This window comes from Centropristis striata, chromosome 6, assembly GCF_030273125.1.
Source record: "Centropristis striata isolate RG_2023a ecotype Rhode Island chromosome 6, C.striata_1.0, whole genome shotgun sequence".
Lineage (NCBI taxonomy): Eukaryota > Metazoa > Chordata > Actinopteri > Perciformes > Serranidae > Centropristis > Centropristis striata.
Window position 1 is genome coordinate 10,289,935 of NC_081522.1, and position 15,367 is coordinate 10,305,301.

Consider the following 15,367-nt stretch of genomic DNA (forward strand, 5'->3'; position numbering starts at 1 on the left):
TACATGCTCTGCTGCAAGATTATCTTTTAATCTTAATTAACAGGTTATCCTTTCTCTCCCATGTCCATCATTTCTCTATTTGCATTTCCTTAACATATAAAAACAGTCCATAAATTATTCATCTTTCATCACTTCTCTGGTATGCACATCAGGAATGTGAGCATTTGTTTCCTTGTAAGAGTCTCTCTGCAAAACACTAACATTGGCGCTGTTTTCTTTGTTTTGGAAGTGTAGTGATATTGTAAGGTAAGTTGGTATAAGGCGGTTAAATATTTGCTTAAAAAAAATAATAATTTCGGCCTAACTACTTGTGGTCAAGCAGTGGCTGAAATGCGTCCACACACGTTGAGCTGACTAAGGTCTGTATCCGGTTTCTTTTGTTGTCAGAATCCTTGATCAAACGAGAACACCCACTCTGACAAGCCGCTGTCACAAGACGGGGAGGGCGGAGTCATCCAGTCAAAGTCCGCAGCAGGTGAGCGACAAGTCAAACAGGAAGACACGAGACACACCTGGAATACGAGCGACAAGGATTTCAGAATAAAATCACCATGTTTGTTATTGTGGATGGGATGACTCATAACAACACTGGTTTCTGAGCACGTTGCTCTTGTGACCCCTCAAATTTAAGCAGTGTCTAGTTGTGGACTTGTATGAGCAGTCGAACCGAAAAAGTTCCCTCAGATTGCTTAATATGAAGGAGGTTTTTCAGAGGTCCTAAGTGATAGGAGTATCGAATATTTCACTGAAACAAAACAGCAAAGACAGGTGTTATGAATAAATTGCACTTTTCATTTAACTTATTTATTTATTTCTAATCCCATTTTCACTTCCCCTTAGATTTGTTTTGGGACCACATGCTTTAGATCAATAACATTATCAATGTTTTAATACACAGTATTATTATGACAACAAAATGTATTTATACCTAAGAACAGCTTCATAGTTATGTCAGAAATGAGTCTGTAGAGAATTCAAATATAGAGTATAAGTAATGAATGCAATTTATAACATAAGAAACACATATACATGAAATTGAAACAAGCATTATTCTGTTAGACAGACACTTGGCTAAACATTTGAAAGATATAGTATATCATGAAATATTGGTAATAAGTGCATTTCAAATTAAAGAAAATTTATTCAGTCAGTATTATTTTGAAAATTACAACCGGGAAGTCGATGTCATTTTATTTCTCTTGACTCCGGTGATTCTGGTTGTGAGCGGCAGCGGGGAAGAAATTCGTTGGCAACCTGGAAAGTACAGTGATACAACAGCTGACAAACACATATTCTAACAAGAGAAGTTAAAAAAATATGCATAAACATGGCTTTGTTGGAACTGTACACCGAGGTAAGAGAAAAAGCGTCATGTCTTTATTACAACAGAGATAATTAGACCTTCATGTTGTTTTACATAAACATATGGAAACTTTGTCAGTGCTCAGGGAAGTTTCAAGGATGTAGAGGAAACTTACATTTAAAGTTTTAATGTTTACTCAACTTTAAAGGTATAAATACTTATGGATTGTTAGACATGTACTATAATGTCCAGCTGTTAAATAAGAAATTAATGAAGGTCCTCAGAGTTTTTTAAAGTAATGTTCACAAAGGGAATAACATTACATTGAAGTGTTATGTGTTTTAATAACTAGAGCAAGCACTGATGAATTGTTAACCATATAATCTTCTCCTTTAGTACAACAGAGTGTGGATACCAGATGCAGAACATGTGTGGAAATCAGCCGAGATTAAGAGAGACTTTCATTTTGGAGATAATGTTCTAGAATTGCTTCTTGAAGATGGCACTGTAAGTAAAATGTGACTAATAAAACCTTCGCGTGATGCAACTGCAATGGATTTATGATGTTGAGAAGCAACAGCTGACCTGCCTCTTTTTACATAACTTTACAGGATAACCACTACCCTGTTGACCCAGCAAAGCCACAACTCCCTCCACTCCGCAACCCGGACATCTTGGTGGGGGAGAACGACCTCACTGCTCTCAGCTACCTGCATGAACCTGCCGTCCTGCATAACCTTAAAGTGCGGTTTGTGGAGTCCAGGATCATCTACACCTACTGTGGTACTGTGGAAACAAATATTTGACTTTCAAACTGTATCTAAGCAATTAAGGGTAGGCATGCATGGATTACTGAAGGGGCCTACCAGGGACAGGCCCAGGGGCCCCAACGGTCAGGGGATCTGACTCACAAAATGTCACTGAATAAAATGATCATAAAGAGACACCAAATGACAACAAACACACAAAACGATTACAGACGGCATAAAATGTTTACAGAGATGCATAACAACCACAAAGCATGCTAAATTACTCAAAATAGACACAAAACGACCAAACATATATATATACATATACATAAAAAGACTACAATGAAATGGAAAATGACCACAAAGAGACCCAAAATAACTACAGCCATGCAAAATAATGAAAATATATGCAAAACAATCACAAAATTGAGCACAACTAAAAATAGCTGGTAACCATCACAGATACATGTCAAATAATCAAAGAGATGCACAAAGATATTTTAAAAACTGAAAATAGACACAAACCACCAAAAGCATGCACACCCCAACTACAAATGGCTACAAGGAAATGCAAAATGAACACATGAGATGCTAAACAACAAAACATTTATCCAAAACAATCATAGAAATGCGACTACAAAGAGATGTCACTGAGATCCAAAATGACCACACAGAAATGACTAAGAGTAGAGTCTTTGAGAGACTTGGGTTTGGGTGTCCTATTCCTATGTTTGTGGATCCTCTTACATGTCTGTGCCCAGGGGTCCACTGTCCAATTTTCTGTCCATGAGTGTAGGCTGTTGGCAGTTTGTGCTCATCCTGTGCTCTTTCCTCTTTTACAGGTATTATACTGGTGGCTGTAAATCCATACAAACAGCTTCACATCTATGGAGATGCAATCATTCATGCCTACTCAGGCCAGAACATGGGAGACATGGACCCTCATATCTTTGCAGTGGCAGAGGAGGCTTACAAACAGATGGCAAGGTAAATAAAAGCTGCAATTATCACATAAAGTAGAATATAGCGCCTAGTAGTTATAGCTGTATATTTTTCCCCAGAAATCACAAGAACCAGTCTATCATCGTCAGCGGTGAATCTGGAGCCGGTAAAACAGTGTCTGCTCGATACGCAATGAGGTACTTTGCTGTTGTAAGCAAGTCTGGAAGTAAGACTCGAGTTGAAGACAAAGTCCTAGCATCCAATCCCATAACAGAGGTAAGATTTTACAAATGAGACATTATCCTATTAAATATGTGCTAATTTACATACATTAACAGAACAGAAACCTGAACATTGGATAAAACCAGGTTTAAAATTCTTGTTTTATTTTGTCTTTATAGAGGAAACTATGTTACATTTCTTCTGATCACTCCATAAATCAGGAAATACTGAACAAAAAAAAAAAATCAAGTTTCCACATGTTTCTGGACATGCATGAAATATGAATAAACCCCTCTGTAAAAACCTTCAGAATATAGAAATTAAATTGGAAATTTTGGAGTATGTAAGTGCTACTGAAGTGGATATTTCTGGATCAGAGTAAGAAAAAAACAACAACACGTTTTTAGAAAATTACCTATTTGTATTGTATTGTAAAACGGTAAACATTTTAACTAATAGGTATCACCATGAACACAGTGTATTACTTACATTAAGACAATTATTTTTGTTATGTTTCAAGATGCAAATTATCTAATGCTGAGCTCTGGTGAATTTAGGACAAATATACAGACTATATTAGTCATGCAAATTAAAGCAAAATAAATGTCAAAAATACAGTGCATGAAAAAATTATGTTTTTGGCCTGTAGTGTCTCACCTTTCCGCAGTAATTTGTATGTTCCCAATGTATTAATTAATACAATTCATATTTATGCGACAACTTGAAAAGACACCTGATGACCTGAGGGGATTTTCTTTCAGGCAATAGGAAACGCAAAGACCACCAGGAATGACAACAGCAGCCGTTTTGGGAAATACACAGAGATCAGCTTTGACAGGCGGTACCGGATCATTGGAGCGAACATGAGGACCTATCTCTTAGAGAAATCCAGAGTTGTTTTTCAGGTAGTGTATGGGATGACAGTGTTGTTGTTGTATTTTAATATTTATATATATATTTTTATTTATCCATAACACTTTTATTCATGTTTTATTCAGGCAGACAACGAGCGAAACTACCACATATTCTACCAGATGTGTTCCTGTGCTCACCTGCCGGAGTTCAAGAATCTAAGACTGTGTGAGTGTTTGTACATTTCCCAATCATACACATGCTGATTGTTGAGTTATTTTATTATAAGATTGCCTGATTATATGCTTGTCATATGTAGTGAGTGCAGATAAATTCCAGTACACCTGCATGGGTGGTGAGATCACTATTGAAGGTGTAGATGACGAGAAAGACATGGAGGAGACTCGTCGCACCTTCTCACTGCTGGGTAAAAAAGAAAACTTAATCTGTCAAAGTGTATGTTTCTTTTGGTGTGACTTTAATGTTACAGTTCCCTCTCTGTCTCTCCAGGGTTGAACGAGGACTTTCAATCAGATGTGTTCAAAGTTTTGGCAGCCATTCTGCATTTGGGAAATGTGGAAATCAGAAGCTCTGGAGATGGCAAATCATCAGTTCCTGTGAGTCTCAACTGATTGAGCTTTAAATTGTTTTCAAAGGCAGTTCTTAAAACATTTAAGGTATTATGTGAAGCAATTTATATGTATTCATTGCGTCGTATTGCCAATGTGTGAACGGATTGTAACATAGCTAAAAAAACAGACTTTTCTTTACTGTCTTGGTTGCCTTTAACAGCCTCTGAGCTGATTTCTATGTAAAGTACTTGGCACTTGAAAATCCAAAGGATGTAACATTTTTACGTGCTCCTGAGTGTCTTACCGTTCTTTAGCTCCTCTACAGCAGCAACCATGAGCAACACTAGCTAACCTTAGAAATGGACAAAACAACCGGCACCCAACAACAACACAAAGTCCATGTAAAAACACAAGATCTTTATCTAATAAAGCCTGTCTGGCCAAACAGGAATATGACTGACGTTAAGGGGAAAAACTAGAGTCATTATCAGCAGGGCATTGAATTCAAAGATGGACTTTAATTTAGTTTTGGGGATCAGAACCAACTCCAAGCTGGCTTTCTTCGTATTGGCAGAAAGCATAGCGTGCCTTTTTTTTCTTTTCTTTTTGTTAGCTTGCTAACATTCCTCATAGTACCTTTAACCTGGTTAATACAAAACCTGATTTGCATATCTTTCAGGCCAGTGATCCACACCTGGCAGTCTTCTGTGAGTTGCTCCATGTGAGCGCGGAGGAGTTGGCGCGTTGGCTGTGCCACCGGAGGATCGTTCTGGTGGCTGAGACGGTGGTGAAGCCGGTGCCCAAAGAGCGGGCAGTGAATGCCAGAGATGCACTAGCAAAGCAGATCTACGCCCATCTGTTTGACTGTGTTATTAACAGGATAAACACTGCACTAAAGGTTCCAGGAAAGCAGCACGCTTTCATTGGTGTTCTGGACATTTATGGGTATTGCAGATACTTTTTTCTTTATCTCCTTGATGATTTGGGGTCTTTTTGGCTGCCATTTTTGACATGATCTTTGTGTTCTTTGTCCTCAGCTTTGAAACATTTGACATCAACAGTTTTGAACAGTTTTGTATCAACTACGCAAATGAGAAACTTCAACAGCAGTTTAACTTGGTGTGTATTACCCTCATTCCAAATCATTGCAAATTACTGACTGCTGACAAACCCTTTCAAACCGCTCAGAGGGATAATTCTGTTGTCCTTCTTGTTTTCAATCAGCATGTGTTCAAACTGGAGCAAGAGGAGTACATGAAAGAGGACATCCCATGGACGCTGATTGACTTCTATGACAACCAGCCGGTCATAGACCTGATTGAAGCAAAGATGGGAATCCTGGACTTGCTTGATGAAGAATGTTTGGTAATTGAATGAACTTGGTACGATTAACATTTTCATATCTCTTTTTTTGCTGTGCCTCTAACACATACATTATGTCTTTTTGCTCTAAAGTTTCCTCAGGGCACGGATCAAAGCTGGCTGCAAAAGCTGTTCAACTACCTCGATGCCAATCCTCTGTTTGAGAAGCCCAGGTTATCAAATGAGGCATTTGTGATTCAACACTTTGCAGATAAGGTGCAGTCTGCTGACCCTTAGAAACGTATCTCTTGCATCAAGCTGTACAAAAATGAATCCTACTACTATTAACTATTAGGGCTGGGTACCATTTAAAGAAATTATGATGCCAGGACCAATAATCCCTTAAAAGTGACACTGATAGCAATAGAGTACTTCATACCTTTTTTTCTATTTCCTTTCTAGTTCATCAAGTGAACTGCCCACTCCATTAAATGCACCACACCACAGACTGTATGGGTTGTAACTGCTGTGGTATTGGGCCAATCACATACGGCATTAAATTGAAGAATCCTTGCATTGACTATCTGCATACAACGCTATACAAATAGTAATTTATTTCTATATCTTGATACAAATAGGATCAAATGCAATTGTCATACAACCAGATAAGTTTCAGTAATACTTGGTACTTGGTTATTTCAGTACTGACACTCAGCCCCTTTGAGCTGTTAATGCTTTTGACAGTTCCCTTTTTTAAAGTCTTTTTTAATTAACAGGTGGAATATCAATGCAGAGGTTTTCTTGAAAAGAACAGAGACGCCCTCTATGAAGAACTGGTTGACATTTTGAGAGTTAGTAAGGTAATCCAAGGATCTGTTTTTATTTTGTCTTTGTTTTACTTTTCAGGATATCAAAGTGTTTGTATCACTAAAGGCAACCCATGCTGCTTTGCTTTTCTCGTTTTAACACATTTCTCCTGCTTGCAATCAGTTTCCTTTTCTGGCCAACTTTTTCCGAGAGGAGGAGCAAAGCACTGGGACCACTAAAGGTGTCAAAGTGAGGCCTGCCAGACCGGGAGTGAAACCAGCCAACAAACAACTCAGAACCTCAGTGGGAGATAAGGTGAACATATTTACTTACTGTTGCTGCTCACTGGAGATTCAACTCCCTTGCTGAAATTATATTATATATTTAACAGTGTGTATAGAATAAACCTGAATTTACATCTTGTATTTTTTATGGCTGAATGTAGTTCTGCAGCTCTCTCTCTTTACTGATGGAAACACTGAATGCAACCACCCCTCACTATGTACGCTGCATTAAACCCAATGATGAAAAGCTCCCATTTGAGTAAGTACTGAGTACTGTGTTTGCCTGAATCATTTGTGCAGGTTTGTGTCTGTGGTTTAGGTCAATGTTTGCTTGTTTTTTTTAGATATGACTCTGGAAGAGTGGTGCAGCAGCTGCGAGCCTGTGGAGTCCTTGAAACTATTCGTATCAGTGCACAGAGCTATCCATCTAGGTGATTCTCTATTACATTGTTCTATATCAGACAAAAATACCCCATATGTTCATGTTGTAATAGTAAACATGTTTTTTTGTTTGTAGATGGACATACATTGAGTTTTACAGCCGATACAGTATCCTAATGTCACATCAGGAGGGTGACCTCAACGACAAGAAACAGACCTGCAAGAACGTGCTGCAGAGGCTGATTCAGGTTAGCTGGCTCTCTGGTTCACCCACAAAATGATACTCACCCAGTGTTAGAACATTCTGGATTAATTCAATTGGGGCCTCATTTAACAATCGGGAAATGGGGATTTGGATTATACTGCGCAAGTTGTGTGAAAGTTTGTGAACAAATTGTTTTGTTATGGTTTTGATGTTGATGAGGCCCTCATTTACTTTAATTCATCAAGAATTTTCTTTCTCTCTTCTGGATTCTTCCTTTACTGTGAACACAGTAGGTGTAACTGTGGTAACACAGGAAGAGAAATTTATGTATAAATTTATATTTTCGGTTAAGTATTCCTTTAAATATTATGTTTCCATGCACTATTGTGTACCGCATGTTGTGTAAAACCTTGGCCCTAATGGCTCGATCTTCAGGACCCAAACCAGTACAAGTTCGGTAGAACAAAGATCTTCTTCCGAGCCGGTCAGGTAGCTTACCTGGAGAAGCTGCGTCTGGATCGATTGAGAGGGGCCTGCGTGACCATCCAGAAACATGTGCGTGGGTGGAGCCAGAGGAGGAAGTACCTGCGCAAGAGAGAAGCAGCCATCATCATCCAACAGTACATCCGTGGAAAGAGGACAATCCGGTTAGAGGTGTTCACTTACAGACTTGCATCGTCTGTTGTATCTGTCAAGGTTCTGACATGTACTTGTGTTGTTTTGCAGTAAAACAGTGACTGCTGCAACACTGAAGCAGGGCTGGGCCACAGTGGTGATCCAGAGATACTGGAGAGGTTACCGCATGAGACAGATCTACCAGTTAGTCCGCCTGGCCACCATCACCATCCAGGCCTTTACACGAGGTTGGATGGCCCGTAGACGGTACAAGAAGGTCTGTGAGGTTCATCAACGCATCATTTGTATCATTTAGCGTGATGGAAATACAAAACAAAACCACATGTGATTCATGCTCTGCTATATGTTTGATGATTCTCAGATGATGGAGGAGCAGAAAGCCCTGATCCTGCAGAAGTATGCCAGAGCATGGCTGGCACGGCGGCGTTTTCAAACCATGCGTCGGTTGGTGCTCAACGTTCAGCTCTCCTACAGGGTGCAGAAGCTCAGGAAGAAGATTGACGAGCAGGTAAAGTTGCTTCCAAAGTCACTTCAGTTGCAGCTTTTATGTGGAGGATGTGACTGAATCCCTCTATCCCTACAGAACAAGGAGAACCGAGGATTAATGGAAAGACTGACGAGCTTGGCCAACTCCCATTCTCAAACCATGGACAGGCTGCAGGATCTGGAGGGACAGCTGCAAAAATCAACCAACTTGAAAGTGTCTCTGGAGGCAAGAGAGAAGAAAGCAAAAGAGGATGCAAGCCTGGTTAGTCTTGAAGTTGATGCTTAAACTTAAATATTGTTTTTTGTGTCTTTGCAGCTTTTTATTTGATTATGAAAAAGACTTTATGAGACCCTTAAAATTTGTTTTTTATTCTTGCTCCAGACAACCTCACAGCTTAAAAAGGAAATAGATTCACTAAACCTTGAAAAGCAGAACCTGGAGAAAAAGTTTGAAGCTTCCACCAAAGAGGCCAAAGGTAATAAGAGTCGAGGTTCCTGTTTACTGGAACCAGGTCAAATATACTTACTGAATTAGAAATATAATTTAGGTAAATACAATCGTTATTACAAGCATATTTACTTTTTGTGATTTAAAAAAAAAAAAGTATATTGAACTTATTTTAAAAATTGCACTTTAAAATAAGTTCACTATGTGTATATGTACTAAAAATATATGTATATATATATATGTAAATTCTTGCAATATTTAATGTGTTATTTCGCTGTACTTATAAAAAAAGTATACTTTATTGTAAGTGTATTGCAAATTGCAAGTATTTGTCTCTGTATTTGTGACTGGTTTTATGCTCTTACAGAGAGCTTTGATCAAATAAAGAGGAACCTTCTGGAAGAGAAAGAATATGAAGCAAGACTCAGAAAGTAAGTAATAAAAATGTGCAATCTACTTTTCATAAAGCTTTGAGCAAATGTGGCTTCAGCTTGTTCAGTTTTCTCAGTTAGTTGATGAGATGATTCTTGGCAGAATTGCAGAGAACAACATTGAGATCCAGAGACAGGACAATGAGAAGGAGGTGGAGAATCTGAAGGAAGAGATTAAGAGACTGAAAGAGGAGAGAGTCAGTCTGCAGAGAACGATTGAGGAGGGGGGCCAGGTGAACTCCGACCTGCAGGAACAGGTCCTGCAGCTCACCAAACACGTCAAAGTCATTCCCGAGCTCCGCAGGGATCTCAACAACCTGCAGAACCAGAGAAATAATACGGACCGAAAGATTAAAGAACAGTCGGAAGAAGCACGAGGTGCATACTTTATATAATGTTTAGTTATGAAAATGATACAATGTTGTATATAAATAAATACTGATGATGATCCCTGAATATTTTTCTGCAGCTAAAATGAAGGACATCACGAGACAACTTCTTGGGGGTGTTGTTGAAGAGGAGGTGCTTTTGGGGTAACATAAAGATTTTTTTTTTTAATCCACATTTCATTCTGTAATTTCATTTCACACATTTTCACACAATATAACCTCAAAAAAGAGGAAGAACAAACGGAAACAATTGGACAAAAATAAGAAACTAATTGGATTTGTTTGGTAATTCAAATTAAATTGTTGGTACAGATAAATAAAAAAGAAATATATGTATTTTTTCCTATTTTATGTTGTCTTATACTACTTTGTAATGGTTTGTTTTTTTCAATAGAAATTGGCTTTGCAATGTATTTTTATGGCTTAGATTCAGATTAGTTCTTGATTGAGCTTTACATATAAATATTTTTACCAAACAGTATAACTATATTTAATATCTTGCGGACAATTTTCATTCACAACCCCCAACATCATGTTTGACGGTGTAAATTTAAACCAAATGTATATGAATAACAGAAATGCAGCTAGTCTTCCTCTTCATCAAAACAGAAACTGCATAACGATGATTGTTCAGTGTTGAACATGTAAAGTTGTTTCACACGTCTACAATTATTTTTCTTTTCATCTAAAGGCTGACTCCAGATGACTCTGAGAAGATTTATGAAATTGAAGATTTGCTCGTGGCCTTTGATGGTCTACAGAAAGCTACCAAGTGTGTTTTTACTTATTTTTTACATTTGACATGTTTTCCAGTTTTGTATTGTTGTGACAGACTTGTTGACTCTTGATCCTGTTTGACATGTTTCCACCTTTGATGACAGAATACTGGAAAACCACCAGAGGGAGCAGAAGGAAAGCTATGAGACACAAGTGGAGGGCTTAACATTAAAACTGGACCACCTCCAAAACGAGAACAGCAAGTTGCAAAACCTGTTCCAGGAGAAAAGTAACGTCAACGAGAATATTCGCCAAGAAGTGTCCAGGCTCAGCAGCGAGAACTCAGTGCGTGAATACTGTCTTAATTATATTTTTCTTTTTTTTTTAGATAGATGAAGTGCAGAACATACCATGATTTGTGCTGTCCCCTTATTTTATGTGATCCACAGGTTATACCAGAGCTGAAACTGCAGGCGTCAGAGCTGCAGAGACAAAAACAAGAATTAGAAGCCCATGTAGAGGAGCAGAGCAGAGAATTAGCAGGTAGAGCTGCAGGTTTTATTGCAAATATTTAATTCTAAAGCTCTGTTGCAAATAAGTATTTCACATGTTCTTTTGTTTTTCATCCGAAAGAAAAAACTGAGGAGATCACAAACGTTCTTCAAAGGAAGATTAAAGAAGAAACCTCACAACGCAGGTAAAATACTCAGATTTTAGTCAGTTTCTTGATTAAAGAAGTGATTTTTTGAGCCGGCCTGATTTTTGTTGCTTTTAGGCACTTTGAGGAGAAAGCTGAAGAGCTGGAGGAGACGAAGAGGGAGCTTCAAGGCAGAGTCGAGGAGCTTGAAGACGACAATGATCACTTGAAGAGACAGCTGCTGATGGAGAGCGAGGCCAAGTGCAAACTGAGACAGGAGACTTCACAGTTAACTGCTGAGAATATGGTGTGTGTGTGTGTGTGTGTGAGTGAGTGAGTGTGGATACTGAGGGTTACAGAATGAGGGCCTGTCTTGTCTGTATGAAAGACTAACAAATTCCGATTTTCTTTCAGGACTTTGAGGAGCAGCTCGACCAGAAAGATAGATTAATAAAGAAACTCCAGAATCAAATTAAGAGCCTTGAAACATCACAGAAAGGTAGCACTACCACTTATACATATGCATTATAAAATTAATTCACTTTCTCCATGCTCACCACTTTAATTTTTCTCACTCAGTGAAGCAAACGTCTGCGCCTGCCATTCCCAAAGATTACCTCGGCATGTTGGAGTACAAGAGAGAAGATGAATCCAGGCTCATTCAAAACATCATTCTGGGTATTCTGCTTTTGTATTATTTTTATATTAAACATTAATTTTGTGACTTTTTCGGCCTTCCTCTACATATTTGTCGGAAAAGCCTTTTGATTTTGAGCAGGAGTAGATTATAGCTACATGAAATGTCCTGATCTACTAACAGACCTGAGGCCCAAAGGTGTGGTGGTCAGTATGATCCCCAGTCTGCCAGCTTACCTCCTCTTCATGTGCGTCCGCCACGCCGACTACCTGAACGATGAAGTCAAACTCAAGTCTCTCATGAATGCGATCATCGGTGCTGTCAAAAAAGTCATAATGGTGAGGAAATTGTCATTCTTATAGCCTTTATCACAACTTTAGATTTGCTTGAATATAATCCAAAAGCCATTATTCATAACCTTATCTAAGATACGGTGTGTTGGCAGTGGTTTACTTTTCTTTCATTATTTCACTTTGAGATATTAATTATGTGAAAAGGATAAACAGCTGTCAAGTTGCATGACTAACATAAAATGTCACTGTTATCTGTTAAGAATTAGGAAGAAATTTAGTTCCTGAAAATAAATGAAAGCAAAAAAACTTTGACTGATGATTTTTTTTTTCATTTCAGAGTCACCACAAAGACTTTGAGTTGCTCTCTTTCTGGCTCTCAAACATGTATCAGCTGCTCAACTGTCTGAAGCAGTACAGCGGGGAGGAGGTCTGTATTTACTGTATTTACCCTGGTAGCACTGTGTTTTTGTCCATCTAAGATGCCATATGCATTGGCACATTTTCACATTTTCTTGTTTTGCTTTCTGTTAACAACAGGAGTTCATGAAACAAAACACTCCTCGCCAGAAAAAGAACTGCTTGCAGAATTTTGACTTGTCTGAACACAGACAGATTCTCAGCGACCTGGCTATCCAAATCTACCATCAGTTTATCTCCATCATGGAGAAGAGTCTCATTCCTGCAATTGGTATTTTACCATCAGTTCATCAGTATCACGCGAAGAGTTTAAACCTTTTATAAGCAACCTGAAATATGCCGTTTTATTTTCCTAACAGTACCCGGTATGTTGGAGCATGAGAGTTTACAGGGGATTTCCAGCATGAAGCCTTCGGGCTTCAGGAAGCGTTCCAACAGCATCTACGAGGACTCAGAGACGCACACCATCTCCTCCATTGTTCAGCAGCTCAGCGGCTTCCACGCCACCATGAGCCAGCACGGCATGGAGCAGGGCCTCATCAAACAGGCTGTCAAGCAGATGTTCTTCCTCGTTGGTGCGACCACGCTCAACAACATCATGCTCCGCAAAGATATGTGCTCCTGCAGGAAGGGGATGCAAATCAGGTCTGTGGTTGGTTTTCTAAGAATAAAACTGTGTTCTTATGCAGACAGAAATTAATTGATGGCTTTTCTGTTTGTTTAGGTGTAATATCAGCTACCTGGAGGAATGGCTGAAGGAGAAGGATCTGCAGACCTCTAATGCTATAGACACTCTGAGGCCGTTGTCTCAGGCCGCCTGGCTACTGCAGGTCAACAAGTCCAATGAGGACGACGCCAAGGAGATCACAGAGAAATGCACTGAACTCAACCCTGTTCAGGTACTTTATTTATGCATATCTCTGATATTGGAAAAATTCAGCTTCACACTGATATAAAACAAAACTCACATTCCAATTTGCAGATTGTCAAGATTTTGAACTCCTATACTCCCATCGACGACTTTGAGAAACGGGTGTCATCATCATTTGTCCGCAAAGTTCAGGTGAGCACAATTATTTTTATATATATTATATTTCGGCTTTTTAATTGAGAGCTATAATATTTAACTTTTGTCATTTGGTGTTTGTAAACACATAGCATCCAAACACACAGCTCACCTCGGCTCAACCAACCAAAGAGAACAGGGGTGGTCGAGCGAGCTAGACAGTGAATGAAGAGAGGGAGCCGCATAAGTGAGAATAAAGCAGTGAATCAGAGGAATAAAACGTTATTTTCTGATTGTTTCACAGTGGATATATTCTAAAGTATATATAAACACACGTCTCTGCACCACCCTGCAGAATGATGTCGCATTGTTGGATTTTGTGTGAATGAAGCTGTTTGTGGCTCTCCCCCCGCCTTGGTCAAACTGACACTGATAGCAGGACAAAGCAGAGGAGAAAGATGTGGAGCAGGGGAAACAATGAAGCACATTAAAACACACAAAAATATAACATCTTGTTCTCATCACAGGTTGTCAAAAACTGCCACATTGTATCATACAGAGGGAGGGTGCCTTGTGTGTCTGTCAGACCCTGAGGGCTTGACAAAGTTGCAGTATTTGATGATCTGGGACAAACTGCACACCCTGCACACTGTTATTACTGACTATTACACACCCATGTGGGGCCCAAAGGCGCTTTGATCATACAAAAAACACCTGGACACAGCAAAAATAGGAAAAAGAGAGAAAATAGAGTCAGAGGGCAGGGTCTCTGCAGATACAGACTCCGCCAAATGCTTTTTAGTGGGTCGTAAGTGAGGATTGAGAGGAATTATTTGGGCCCGAGCAGGCAACGACCTGCGATAATATAAGTAAAGGCAGTACTGCTTGTTTTTGTATGAGTTTATAGTTTTATAGTCATTTCTTTTTTTTAAAGAAATGCTGCATATTATATCTCTAAAGCACAGTGTAACGTCTTGATATATTTGTTCATCTGCCATGCATTTTCTGCACTAAATATGCCGCTCTGCTCCTTGTTGCAGTCTTTACTACAAGATCGTGACGGGTCCTCACAGCTGATGCTGGACTCAGACTATCGTTTCCAGGTCACGTTTCCTTTCTGCCCGTCCTCACAGGCTCTGGAGCTGCTGCAGGTCCCGAGCAGCCTTCATCTGGGTTTTGTCACCAGGATCTGACGCAGCCAGCCCTCGACCTTTTACTCCTCATGGCTGATTCATAGTCTGGTGGCCTATGGCTGTATCTTATTGTATATATAAATGTATAAACATTTTAAATAAACAAATTATCACCATATATTCATATGAGGGGTTATTTAAATGTAGATGCCATGTTCCTCCAACGCACGACCTTCTGAAGGAAATCTTTTTTCTAATAACCCATGGATTTCAAATATTTTTGTTCATTTTATTAAAGCAACATTTATTAATCCATTAGTCAACTCCATTCCACTTATTTGGTTTCATCTTCTCCAGTGAGATGATTTGCTGCTTTTCTCTTTTTTTTTTTTCAAACATCAAGGTCTTAATGCTGTTTGAAAGCATGCTAGTGGCCTTTTTTGCTCTTATTTCAGACACATAGCGCCATATCAGTATTAAAATCATAAAATTAATGAATTTCGAGGACAACATCACAG

The 15,367-nt window shown here is 39.0% G+C and overlaps 1 protein-coding gene across 1 annotated transcript; it reads left to right on the forward strand.

The window, feature by feature from the left end:
• The first annotated feature begins 1,235 nt into the window (after positions 1-1,235).
• Positions 1,236-15,098, forward strand: myo5c (myosin VC). The gene is made up of 40 exons (XM_059335540.1): positions 1,236-1,354; positions 1,700-1,810; positions 1,915-2,086; positions 2,895-3,039; positions 3,114-3,270; positions 3,978-4,121; positions 4,215-4,296; positions 4,388-4,495; positions 4,579-4,685; positions 5,320-5,585; positions 5,678-5,759; positions 5,865-6,005; positions 6,096-6,218; positions 6,719-6,802; positions 6,933-7,064; positions 7,195-7,292; positions 7,378-7,464; positions 7,551-7,662; positions 8,055-8,266; positions 8,346-8,511; positions 8,617-8,763; positions 8,839-9,003; positions 9,124-9,217; positions 9,557-9,620; positions 9,724-9,998; positions 10,090-10,153; positions 10,701-10,781; positions 10,891-11,071; positions 11,176-11,269; positions 11,360-11,423; positions 11,502-11,670; positions 11,778-11,862; positions 11,943-12,041; positions 12,184-12,338; positions 12,631-12,720; positions 12,831-12,981; positions 13,070-13,355; positions 13,435-13,609; positions 13,693-13,773; positions 14,757-15,098. Exons 1-40 carry the CDS (start codon positions 1,328-1,330, stop codon positions 14,907-14,909), a joined length of 5,229 nt encoding a protein of 1,742 aa, XP_059191523.1. The 5' UTR covers positions 1,236-1,327; the 3' UTR covers positions 14,910-15,098.
• The last annotated feature ends 269 nt before the right edge of the window (positions 15,099-15,367 follow it).

Bases quoted from the DNA above. Each gene is read 5' to 3' on its own strand.
- myo5c (XM_059335540.1), top strand. From the start codon at position 1,328: ATGGCTTTGTTGGAACTGTACACCGAG. The intron at 8,267-8,345 runs GTTAGAGGTGTT...GTTGTTTTGCAG, and splicing joins CGTGGAAAGAGGACAATCCG to TAAAACAGTGACTGCTGCAA. The intron at 9,999-10,089 runs GTGCATACTTTA...ATTTTTCTGCAG, and splicing joins ACAGTCGGAAGAAGCACGAG to CTAAAATGAAGGACATCACG.